The sequence below is a fragment of the Pyrgilauda ruficollis genome, unplaced genomic scaffold (genome assembly GCF_017590135.1).
Source record: "Pyrgilauda ruficollis isolate IOZ18807 unplaced genomic scaffold, ASM1759013v1 scaffold6, whole genome shotgun sequence".
Lineage (NCBI taxonomy): Eukaryota > Metazoa > Chordata > Aves > Passeriformes > Passeridae > Pyrgilauda > Pyrgilauda ruficollis.
This window is the reverse complement of record NW_024527710.1, coordinates 11,241,430-11,253,926: the sequence shown is the minus strand read 5'-3', so window position 1 is coordinate 11,253,926 and position 12,497 is coordinate 11,241,430. Positions and strand designations below refer to the sequence as shown.

Below are 12,497 nucleotides of genomic sequence, written 5' to 3'. Positions count from 1 at the left end.
TTTGGGTTTTGGGGGTTTTTTTTTGGTGGGTTTTTTTTTTCTTCTATAGTTTCTAGCTATTCTTTATTAAAACTAAGATATTTCTAGTGCTAGCTGAAAAGGTGCTGAGCCCGCTCAGAACATCACTGACCGCTTTACTTTGGATCATTTTGGTGCTCCCCACCCTGACTGAAGGGTTCCATCCCTCTCCAGTAAAGTAAAAACGCGGGCCGGAGGCGGGTTGAGCGCGGCCCCGTCTCCCACCGCAGCGGGCACAGGCACGGCTGGCAATGTCCCCGCAGCAGCCCTCGGTGCTCAGAAGATGCTCGGCTTCCTAATCTCCCCCGCCCAGCCCCGGCTGTTCTATCTTTAACGCTTCCTGTTGGTGAGAGGAGCCGGCTCGAAAATGGTCGTGTTTCCTGGCGGGAGGCACGGCGGGCTCTCCGGCGCGTCGTGACCGCCCCTGCCCCGCCGCCCCACGCACGCCGCCAGCATCGTGCGGGCTCCTGCCGCCCGGGACACGGCCCCGGCCCCGGGGGGAGCGCCCGGGGCTTGTGGAAACCTCTCCCACGGCCGCGTCCAGAGCGGGAGGCTGAGGGGAAGGAGTGAAAGGAAGAATAACAGCTCCGGCATTTCCCCCTGCGGAGGGCGCGCAGGTGGCGGGGAGACAATAGCGACCCCCGGCCCCGCCGCCGCCCCCCGCCCCACGGCAGGTGCGGCCGGGCCTCGCCGCTTGTCCCCGGCCCCGCGCACGGCCCCAGCCCCGCACAGGGGACCGGGGGTGTCCCGGGAGGGGCTCAGCCCGGGCCCCTTCCCTACCGCCCCGCGCCGGCCGTGATTTCGTTGATTTTCGGGTTCCCGCTCGGGCCGGTCCCCGAGCTGTCCAAACCCGCTCCCCGCCGCTGCCTTTAGGGCCGCGCTGCCCGCGGGTGCCCCGAGGAGCGGATCTGGGACCCTCCAGTCAGTCCTGCCGTCCCCCTTTCCATGCCGGATCCAGGACCCTCCAGCCACTCCTGCCTTCCCCCTTTCCATGCCGGATCCGGGACCCTCCAGCCACTCGTGCGTTCCCCCTTTCCATGCCGGGAGCCTTGGGCATTTCGGGGAGGTTTTCACGCCTCCCGTCGCTTTGCGATCGCCGCGCAGGGCACCGCGACCCCCGCTACGCCCCACGAGCCGCTCCGGGGGCACGGGGCTCTGGCCAGGCCGGGGGTCCCTGCCCGGGCCCGGAGCTGGCCGCAGCCCGGCTGAGCCCCTGCCCCGACGGGGCGCGCAGCCCGGCCCCAGCCCCGCTGGCTGCCGCGCACTGCTGCGGGGCGAGCCAGGGCCCTTCGCTCCCTTCCCCAAGCCCCTCTCCTCCAAATTTCTCGGTACCCGCTCCACTCACGCTCCCCAGCATCCCGCATCTCGGCAGGGATGCTCGGCCTCCTCCCACCCCAGAAGCGGAGACGAGACAGGGAGATCGCCCCAATTCAGCCCTTCAGCAAAAATACACAGTGCTGGGGGGGAAGGCTGGGGATTGGGGCCGGTTTTCTCCAAAACATCTCCTTTCGATGTGCTTTATTTACCTCCTCTTGTCCCAAAGCAGCCCACACCCTTTCCCCCTCTCTCAACATCTCTAACCATTTATTTTGGCTCATTAAATTTAATTAAGAACGGAGTAGGTGTTCCATATTTAATAATAATAATTAAAAAAAAAAACAGAAAAAAAGAAAAAAAAAAACAAAAAACAAAAAAAAAAAACAAAACAGGGGCATAATAACCTCCAAGAGGACTAAAATAAAGAATCGCTATTCAGATGCGGGCAGCCACAGTGCAATTTTTTATTACTTTTTTTTTTTTTTTTTTTTTTTTTTTAGTGTCTTTTTAAGAGCATCTAAGCACACACACATAAAAAGCTAGAAGGCATGCATTCCGGAGTTATTCCTATGCATATCCCTGCAATAATTTTCCGCTTTCCTTCGATAAAATTGCCAAATAATAATGAATCATTTCATAAATAATGGGTTTAGAAGCTTATCAGGGCAGGCGGGCCACTGCTGGGGTTTTATCTCTCTCGGCCACATTGCAGTAGTGTTCCGCTCTCCATACTAAATAGGAAACTGGACGTGATGTGGAATTAGAGCCTACCCAGCTGAAGCCACCCAACACTTACTACAAATATAGCCGCGATGCGTAGGCCACAAAATGGCTCCACTCACTTTTCCCAATGAAAAGCAAATGGTGAGTAAAGAGGAATCGGCTCTGCAGAAGTCTGGGCGCTGGGGGCGGCGGGATGTGGTTTTGGGGGGCTTCGGAGGGCACCGAGGGAGCTTTTGGGGGCTTCTGCCCCACATGAGAGACGAGAAAAAACACAAAATCTTTTCCGCGGTTGGATTTTAATCTTTTTATTCTTTGATGCGGGGTCGGTGAGGAGGAGAATACACTTTCCCCTTTGAAATTTGGGGTGCGGCACCCCCGCGGCCCCGGGACCCTCGGGCTGCGGCTGGGGCGGGCTGGGGGCGCTGGGGGCGAAGCGCCCACCGGGCCTGGCTGCCCCAGCCTCTCCACAGGGACAGACAGCGGGACACGGCCCGACCGACAGCCCGAACCTGAGCGCTTCTCCCCGAGACGGGGTCCCCCATATCCCGCTGCCTCCCGCCCCTTCGCTTTGGGGCGATTTCCCTACAAAGGGCCGGCTGGAGAGGTGCGCTTTTGGGTTGGAAATTTCCTGCCGATCGGCTGCTGGAAAACAAAAGGATTTTGCGAAGCAGAAACCAGCGGGCGGGGATTTAATGCCCCCCCTCCATTTTTTTCTAAACGAAACCACCCCAATTTAAGGCAAAATTCTGCTGATATCTTTGCGGGTTTGCGTATTTCGTTTTTTAACAAATGCGGGAACAGACGCCATCGGGATTATTCCTTTTTTTACCAAGGGGAAAACCTCATTTTTCGTGATTTCGTTGGCGGGGTGAGCCGGCCTCACCTTCCTGTGGCTGGGCGGCGGGGAGCGGGCTCACTCCGCCGCCGGCCCGGTGCCGGCTGTCGCGGTTCCTCGGCCGGTAACCGGCCCCTTGAGGAATTTAATTTGCCCCTTTAGGAATTAAATTTTCCAGCCGGACGTGGGAGAAACGCCGCCGCCGTCGCCGCTTCGTGCGAGCCCATCGGGAGAAAAACAACCCCGTGTCCGGCCCCGTCTGTGATTTCCTCCCGGGAAGACCGGGCTTGCAATGTGTCCAAAAAACCGCCCAATTCGCCCCAAATATAGGGCGCTTTTTTTCACGCCTTTTTTTTTTTTTTTTTTCTCTGTTTATTTTTTTTTTTTCCACGCCAGACCATGGCCGTCGCTCGTTGTGGCCCCGTGTGCGAGGCGGCGGCTCCCGGCGGCGGCGGGGGGGGGACCCGGGGGTGGCCGCTGTCCCCTATCACAGGGGCCTCCCCGGGGTGCTGTCCCCTCCTTCCCTCTCCCCTGCACCTTTCTCCCTCCACTGATCTCTGGCAATCCGGACCCACGAGATTTTTTTTTTTTTTTTATTTTTTTCTCCCCCCCTTCTCTTCCTCCCAGGATTTAGCAGTTTTATCCCGATGCGGGTGTCCTTCCTCTCTGTAAAGTCGTAAGTACCTTGAGGTGGGAGGAGTAAATTCAGCCTGACACTGAGAGCGCTTTTGTTGAAACAGGAGAGACTTGCGGTGTCCCTACTTAAATATGACACATGTGAGTAATCTCTTCCTATACAATATCGGAATAGGCAATTAGATTTTTCTTTCTAGAGGGCTGGCGGGAAGGTGGCCGGAGGGAAGGCAGAAAACTTGTGCTTTAGGTTGGGTGGTTGTAAATTTTTTTTATTTTATTTTCCAGAGAGATAGTGATATATGGCAAAAAAAACGGTTGGGTTTTTGCTTTGGTTTGGTTTTTTTGGTTGTTATTTTTTTTTTCTCGCGACTCAGTTTATCAGAAACGAAATAAAAAATAACCCGAGGCAAAGGAGCGAGAAGGATGGGTGGCAGCTCTCTGCTCAGTAAAGCTCCTTATTTATATAGAAAAGAATAATCAATCAACCAAAACAACAACAACAACAAAATCCAAAAACGAACGAGGGCATATGTGGGAGATAAAGCATAGAAATAATCGCGATATCTGCCCGAGGCGTGAGGTGCCCTGTCGCGACAGCATTTGTTCTGTGGGAGAAGGGGACAATGCTGTGCGTGCGGCCGCGGCCGGGCCCCTTCCTCCTTCCTGCGGTAGCGAATGCGCGGGGGGATTGACTCCGTTAGGGGTTGGGTTAACCCCCTCTCCCCCAAAAAGTGGTTTCAGGTATATTTCGATAGTTTATAAATAACAATAAAAAACAATCATGGGAGGAGAAGAGGCCGCCCGCGAGGCTAAGGCCGCTACGGGCAGGCCGGGCGGCGGCTGAGCTGGCTCCGCAGGGCAGCGAACACCGCCGGGGACCCCAAAACGGGGAGAAATACCCCCAGAAAAGCGGGGATGTGTGCTGGGCCTCCGCCGCGATTTGGCCGCGCAATTTAACCCGCACCCTCGGCGGCGGCGCTGCGGGAGCCGCCCGAGCCCCCTCGCCGCTCGGCCGCCCCGGCGGTGCCGGTGTGAATCCCCGCGGAGCGCCGGGAGCCCGCCGGGGGCTCCGGCCCGTCCCCATCGTGCGGGACCGGGGCGCTGCGCGACGTCAAAGCGCCGCTCCGCGAGCCCCCGTGACGTCACGGCAGGGCTGGGGCGCCCCGTGACGTCACGGCACCGCACGGCTCGGCGGGGTGGACCCACAGACCCCCCCTCCCCCCCCCGCTCCCGCCAGCAAACTCTAAAATTATTTGGGGTGATCAGGAACTGCCCCGTTCGTCACCGGCGCGGTCTGAGCCCCGACGCGGCCCCCCCGTCGGGCGGTGCCCGTGCAGGGGCAAAGCCCGGCCGTGCTCCCGGTGCGGGGCCGCCGCTGAGCGCTGCCTCTCTCCGCAGGACGATGGACAGGCCGCCCGCCCCGCCGCCCCCCAGTGACCCCCGCGATGCCCGCCCCGCCCGGCGGCACGACTCGGAAGCGGAGACCACGAGCGAGCCGGAGAGCAGCCGCGGGGGCATGGAGGCGCCGGCGGACCCCCAGCTGCTGCTCAACGGGGCGGCCAAGGAGGCGGGCCGGCCCTCCCCCGGGCCCCCCGCCGCCCCTGTGCCCGTCATCGAGCTGGTGCGCCGGGGGGGCTCCCTGGACATAAAAAGCCGTGAGGCGGCGGGGGAGGCGATGCAGAGAGCGCCGGGAGCCGAGCCGTGCCGCGCCGCCGAGGCCGCCTGCGAGGCTCGCATGGTGCAGCTGAGCCCCCCCGCGCTCCCGCTGCAGCCCCCCGGCAGGGCCATGCTCTACAACCTGGGCCAGCCGCTGGCCACCATCAACAGGTCCGTGTCCCCCCTGTCCCATCCCCATCCCGGAGCTCCCCCAGGGGTGTCCCGCGCGGTGCTGGGGAGGCGGGAGGCGCGGGGCGGAGATGCGGGAGCAGAAGCAGCAGCATCCCTTCCTCTGCGCGGGGCTCGTCGCTTACTCATCGCGGGTTTGCACGCGAACTTTGCAAAGAGAGAAAGGGAAAAGGCGGGGGGAAAGTCAAAAACGAAAAACTCGTTCCTCGAAGGAGAAATATTTGCGGTGGTAAAGCCCTGGGTAGATCGAAGGGATCCGTCAATAAACGGACGAGAACCGGTTTAGCCCTTCCGAGCCCCCCGGGCTCTCTCTGTTCTCCGACGAGTCCCGCAAATGAGCGAAGGGCACAGCAGAGACTCTGACAGGGGCTGAGCCAGCCCGGGGGTGTGCGGGGACGGACCCCGCCTCGCCCAGGGAAAGCTGCGGTGCGCACCCGGCCCGCCTGCGGGGCGGCACAGAGTCGCGAGAATGGGGGGATTTTACCCAAAGCCGCACCCCTGGACGCCCCACGCCGCTCACATCCCCCTGCCCGCGCAGGGCTGGCGTCTCTTGCTGCGTGTCCCCGGCTGGCCGCGTGTGGTGTCACCGCACGACCCCGGCTCGGCTTCGTGAGCGGCGAGCTCGCTCCGAGGTCACGGAGCCGCTCCGCTTGCCGCCGCTCCGGGGGCAGCCCCCGTCACGGGCCGGGCCGGGGGGATGGCGGTGTGTCCTCACGGCCTGTCTGCCTTTCTTCGCAGCGGGTTTTTCGGCGAACCGGACTCCTTCTCCATGTACGGCAGCAACCGGGTGAAGCGGAGACCCTCTCCGTACGAGATGGAGATCACCGACGGTGAGAGAATTTCCCCCCTGCGCCGCATCTTGGTGGGGAGGGGTGTCTCCATCTGCCATGGGGGGCAAGTTCCTGCACAATGCCACACTCTGGGACTTAACCCCCAAATAATAAAAGGACTAAAACCGTAAAACGCGAGTGGGATGCTCAGGGAGGCAGGGTGGCTCTCCGGTAAGAGGAACCTACAGCGGTGCCCAGCAGCGTGCTCAGCGAGTTTGCCTTCACCCAGCAGCCAGGGATGCAGCTCAGCCTGTGGCTAATTGCATCCCTGTTCTGCGAATTGCTTAGAGATTAAATCCGAAAGAAGACAATAAACGCGTGTCTCTGTTGAAGTGCGGATCAGGGCCGTTGCGGTGAGATGTGCGTGTGTAAACCCTTTCAGCCGGGAGAGGTTCGCACTGCAGAGCACAGCCTTGGGCAGAAGGGATAACCTGCCTTTAAACCAACCGCCCGGGCATCCGACTCGCGTTTCACGGTTTGCCTGCTCCTGGCAGCAGGTTTGGGGTGTGGGATGCTCCGTGCAAGGGGATCTCTGCTGCCCACGCAAAGGGACACTTACAAGAGCGATTTGCACGTGGAAGGCCGGCCCGTTTATCTCTGGAGTTAATAGCCCGTGCACACGAGATTCACTGAAATGCGTTTTATCTTCAGCGATTGTAAACACTGTGTTTCAATTGCTGGACAATTAATTTTCCTCCTTTCCAGCTAGCTGTCCCTTTCCTTCTATCCAGCTAATCTAAGATCAAATCATAACCTGCATCAGTCTAAAATAATGCATCCCGAAATGACAGGCTCAGGGTGTTATCTGCATTCATCAGTCCTCCACTGCCCTCCCGGTCCTTTCAGGCTGCAGCCCCGTGGGACAGGGGATGTTACAGCCCCGGCACAAGAAGGGCTTTTTGTCTGGGTTTTGATCCCGAGGCTCAGCAGCTATGCTGGAAAGTCCATCAAATCTCGGTGTCTGACTAAAGCTTTGGACTTGCTATTAAATCAGGTATTAGAGGATTACAGAAATACTTGGTTGTAACCAAGTTTCTGAACATGTGTTTTGATGCAGGAGTACAGATTGGGCCCAATCCTGCAGGTTCTGGTTCATGTGAATTTCCAAGATTGGACTCAACATTTTTTGAGGGGAAAAAGGGTATCAGACTATGTTGTGCAAACAGGAACAATTTGTAGGGATGTACATCCCATGCTGAGGCACCTGTGTGGTCTGAGGCACTTTGCTTGTTGCTCTGGAGGGCACCTGCTGGGTGACATCCAGGGCACACAGGAGCAGCCCTCTCGAGGGTCCTCAGCCCTTGGGGGCTGCAGAAGGGCAGGAAAGTCTTGCCAGACACTTTGTGGTTTTTTTTCTGTGAGAGAATAAGTGGTGGGGTTTTTGTAGTAGTTCTTTACCTATTTTATGGAAATTTTGTTCCATTTAATATCTTCTTTAAAAATAACTAGAAGTGAAGACAAAAATGCAAAAAAGTATCTCTAAAAAAGTATATCCTGGAACTTTGGAAGATCATATTTTTATTAATTTTCCTCATATTTCTAATTTTAAAGAGCATCAGTCAATTCATTATTAAAAAATCCAGGCAAAAATTCTCATCTGATTGCTTGAATTAATTATGAGGCAAGTTTTTTTTATGAGGAGTAGATTTTCTATTATAACACAGCTATGGGGCATTTTAATTTCCTCCACTGCTTGACATGTTTTGGCCAAAACCTGGTATCTTTCTAAAAGATATGTTTAATTCAGTTGGGGCAGGAATCAAGAATTTGAGTGGTGTCAGAATTTGTTTTATATACTAAAGCTTGATTTGAATGCCCTTGGATGAAAATGAACAGGTCTTTTTTTTTTTTTTTCCTAATTTCTGACAAATTTATGAATAGCTGTCTTTTAGTCATCAACTTTCAGTGAACAGAAACACATATTTGAAGACTGAAAGTCTCTTGAGGATATTTTTTAATGAGCAGTATCCAAGATGTGGTTATTTCTCATACCCTTATGGGAGTAAATAGCTTTTGAGCCCCATCTCTCTCTGGATTCAAGACCGGTTGCTTTTTCTTGTCTGGAAAGAGCAGTAAAGTGCTAAAAATGTCATATTGTTTTAGTGGGATGTAGCACATTCTTCACTGCTTAATTAGCAGCACTGCTGAGGTCCCTTTGGTTCCTGCCCCCTTCCCCACAATCCTGTGGCATAGCAGGCTGCACACATCAGGGACAAGAAACCTTCCCTTTGCACGAGCTCTTGTGCCTTAGTTCATACAGAGGGCACTAGGCGCTGTTTGGGGGTGAATATTGCCTTTACTAAAGCATCACACTGGAATCCTAGAGGTCAGAGAGGGTTTTGTCATTTCTGCATCCCCCAGCTCGTCCCAGGGGCTGTTTGTGACTTCAGGGGACTCCCAGCTCTGAGCACACCATGAGGAGGAGTGAGGTGTGTGGCTGCTCACACACTGGAGGAGCTGGCAGCTTGAACTGGCTGCTTGGGAGCGTGTCCCCATGCAAACCCTGCAGTGCAGGGTGTTCTCTGTGGTGAGCCGGGCTGCAGGGACTCAGCTTCCCCCAAAGGAAGGAAAGTGTGATGGTGTCTGATCAGCTGGAATGAGGGATTCCACTTCTCCTGCTGTGCAGGGTGGGATTTGCTGAGGTACAGCCTGACCAGGATACTTATAAAAAGTCACATGTTTGGTTCCTGTGCCACAGTCAAGGCAGCCAAGAGTTTTGCTAGAAAAGAATAAAGGTGTTTAAATGTGCCCTGGGGGGCTGGTTCCACTGGGTGATGTCAGAACTGTGGCTTAAACTGCTCACCAAGGCCAGGGACTTGCTCCCACCAGGAGGGAGAAGTTAGGCAGGTGTCACAGAGTGGGGAATACAGGGGAGAGATGGGGGGAGTGGGAATTCCACAGTCCTTTGGGGTGAATCTCACCAATGTGTTACCTGCAAGGCTTTGCTTCCCACTCTGTGATGATTTTCACTGTATGTGATGCTTCCTATCCCATGGGAGTTTCTGCCCTGGTCATTCTTCCAGATTTTAATGAGATTGATGAGACCTTCCATTGTTGATGTCTCCTGGAGGAGATGATGGGAAGGATGTAATAATAAAAACATGTTAGGGTAGTGTTCCCTCATGTGAGCTGGTTTCCATGGACCCAAGGGCCTGCAATCCTGATTTACAGCACTGCTGCTCCTGCAGAACAGTACTTTTCACTAGATGTGCTTTTGGGTTTCTTCTAGCACAGAGACAAAGCTTTTCTCATGTACACCAGGAGTTGCCCTGATGTGCTGAAAGGAGAATTGGTGTGCTTTGTGCCTTCATCCTGTGTAGCATCCCCTCTCAGAAACATGGCTGTAAAATTCCAAGGTGTAATTGGAGGTCACAGGTAGTTAGGTCAAATGGACACCTCCAGCAACTTGGAGCCCCTTCTCCAATCAGTGTCAAAGGGAGTTTTTGCCCTGTGGCAGTGAGGAGGAGAGAGAGCAGGCAGCCCTCAGGTGAGCTGTGAAGCTGTTCCATGCTCACCTGTGACCACCCTTCCAGCAGGACACTGCCTTCACTCCGTGGGTCAGTGTGGTCACTTCCTACCTGTCCTCATTGCCATGGCACAAATCCCAACACCCTGTTTCATTCAGAGGGCTGCTGGCAAGCCTCTGGTCTCCCTCAGCAGGGAAGACCTCTGGATCTCAGGGTTGTCAAAGTCTCTTAATTAGCTCAAGCTAATTTCCTCCTGTCCCAATGGTATGTCCTTTAGACAATTTTTGGGATAGAAAATAAAGCAATCTAGTGAGATAAACTTCAAACGGGACCATTGTTGCTGAGTTACCCTTGTTGTTTAGTTGAGATATCAAAAAATTATAGCAGCCTTCTGCACACATATCATGGCCTAAGCCTTCTTCCTTGGAGAGGTAAATTTTGATATCTGAGGAGACATCCAAAGAGATGCAACTCTATTTTTCCCTTCCACTGGATTGAACAAAGTTACGGCTTTCTCAGCTCATGTGATCAGCTGGAAACCTTTGTTTCACTGCCTTGCTGATTAAACCTTACTAAAATTAGTCAGTCAGTTAATTTGCAAAGCGGTGACCGATTCAGCAAAGCAATACTTGTTAAGCCCAGCTCCTAATTCTGCGTGGTTGGAATTGCAGGTCCTCACACGAAAGTGGTTCGCCGCATTTTCACCAACAGCCGGGAGAGATGGAGACAGCAGAACGTCAACGGGGCCTTCGCAGAGCTGCGCAAGCTCATCCCCACCCACCCGCCCGACAAAAAACTCAGCAAGAACGAGATTTTGCGCCTGGCTATGAAATACATCAACTTCCTGGCCAAGCTGCTCAACGACCAGGAGGAAGAAGGAAACCAAAGGGGCAAAGTGAACAAAGACTCGGGGATAGTCCAGGAAGACCTCCTGCAGGACATGCTGTCTCCCAACTCGAGCTGTGGAAGCTCTTTGGACGGAGCGGCGAGCCCGGACAGCTTCACGGAAGAGCACGAGACGCTGGATTCGAAGCACACGCGGAGCCTGCACCACGCCATCCTCCCCGTAGAAGGCAACGCGCAGCGGTGATGACCCCCTCGCTGCTCCTGAAGAGCCACGGGGGAGAGGCCAGGCCTGGCTGTGCAGCTGCTGGAACTTGTGCTTGTGGGATTCGTGACTCTGCCTTTCCCTGGGGGCTCGGGCTGCCCGCTCTCCCCAGCCCGGCGCGTTGGCTGAGGACAAGGCCAACCCAGACGGACGCTCGGGGTTTAGGTACGTGACCGTGCAAAGAAGAAAAGCGTTTGAAGTCATCTTCGTTGTACAGAACTGCTCGGGATGGGACTCTGAGGAGGGGAAGGAGAGGTGGCTGGCGCCTCTGCAGCGTTCAGAGGGTTTCCAGACCACTTGGTGACTTTGGTCATCTGGGTGAGACGTGGAGCTCCTCTCCCACTGCCCACGGAGGCCACCGGCGCTTTCCAGCTCCACATGGTGCTGGAAACTGCTGCATCACGCCAGTGCTGCAGCACTTCTCCAGCCTGCGGCACATCCAGCTGGTCTGAGCAGGAGCTTGGCCACATATTCCTGTTGTCCGAGAGCTTTTGACTGTATCTTTTTAAAGAGGTGAAAAAATACCCTCAGCAAAAGAACTATTAAAAGGATTTAGACTATTTCTTTCTCTCCCCTTTTTTCTTTCTTTTTTCTTTTTTTTTTTTCCCTTCCCTTTCTTCCTTTCTCTTCTGTCTAATTTTGGATTGTTTGGGCTTGTTGTATTTATGATGTGGGATTACTTCCGTTTAACACTGTCATGCAGTATCCACTGAATGAAAAGGTACATAGGTGTTTTCTGCCACCCCCCAGTCCCTGATCCTTCTGCTGGTAACACTCAGCAGGTGAATTTTAAGCCTGCTGTGGTCTCCCAGAGTTTTTCCAGTGGTTTCTGTGGGGCCAGAGCTTCTCTTGGGAAAGATGAATTTCAGAGTTGGTAAAGGAAGAAAATATTTGCTAGTGAAATATCTCTTTGGACTGGGGGATTTTTAAATTCAAAATAGCAAAAAAAAAAGGGCAAAAGGAGTCAATGATGTATCAACAGTGTGCGTGTACATAGGGTTATAAAAAGGTTTTTTGATGGTATGCTTTGAATTTTTTGGTTTTATTTTGTGAAATGGTGTTTCAGCTGTGCCAATGCCCCCAGTGTGGACAATAGTGCTGGATTTATTCTGGAGTTAGGAAGGTCCTCACCTGTCGAGGCTGGTGGGAGTCCACAGCCTCTCTGAATCTTGGGGGAAAGCAGTAAAAACAGTGGTGGGATTAGCCTGCACTCCCGAGTGCTCAAATTGCTGCAAAACTGAGCTCTGTGACTGAGCTGATCCCCTGACCCTGCTGCCCCCCAGGAGGACGTTTGGGAAGCGGGAGGACAGGGGAGTTGCTGCTCCCAGCTGTGGCCTGATGGAGCATTTGCCCCAGCCCATCCCCACCCTCTGCAGACATGTCAAGCACAGAAATCCCTACCATGATACAGCAGAAAAAAAACCCCAACCCCACACACAAACATCCTTTGGAAGGGAATAAATCTTTCTGAGTGGGGACACCTTCCACCACACTCATGCCTTCCCAAGGATGCTGAGGTACAAGGGAACACAGAGAATATGAGTGGGTGTCTGCAAGCCCGTCCAGGCTTAATGCAGAGCCCTGTCATTTCCATCCCTGCTTGGTTTTGATGCCTCTTTGTAAATAATAGGTAAGAGTCTGGCATGTGGCTTGGCATATTAGGCAGAATAGTTGTCTGGGAAGGGATCCTGGCCCATGCAAGTATTTCCAGCATAGCC

The 12,497-nt window shown here is 54.5% G+C and overlaps 1 protein-coding gene across 3 annotated transcripts; it reads left to right on the top strand.

Annotated features, from left to right (window-relative positions):
- The first annotated feature begins 2,046 nt into the window (after positions 1-2,046).
- TAL1 (TAL bHLH transcription factor 1, erythroid differentiation factor) lies at positions 2,047-11,802 on the top strand. Of its 3 annotated transcripts, none has more exons than XM_041483036.1 (5): positions 2,047-2,199; positions 3,521-3,670; positions 4,928-5,356; positions 6,113-6,204; positions 10,343-11,802. In XM_041483036.1, coding segments are annotated over exons 2-5 (942 nt in total). In that variant the 5' UTR covers positions 2,047-2,199; positions 3,521-3,668; the 3' UTR covers positions 10,762-11,802. The 3 variants fall into 3 exon arrangements, with proteins under 3 accessions (XP_041338970.1, XP_041338969.1, XP_041338971.1); XM_041483037.1 differs by having other exon boundaries at positions 2,090-2,199; positions 3,634-3,670; XM_041483035.1 differs by lacking the exon at positions 3,521-3,670 and having other exon boundaries at positions 2,048-2,199.
- The last annotated feature ends 695 nt before the right edge of the window (positions 11,803-12,497 follow it).

Coding starts and splice junctions, on each gene's coding strand:
- TAL1 (XM_041483035.1), top strand. Junction 5,357..6,112: donor CCGCTGGCCACCATCAACAG/GTCCGTGTCCCC, acceptor CTTTCTTCGCAG/CGGGTTTTTCGGCGAACCGG. Junction 6,205..10,342: donor CGAGATGGAGATCACCGACG/GTGAGAGAATTT, acceptor TTGGAATTGCAG/GTCCTCACACGAAAGTGGTT.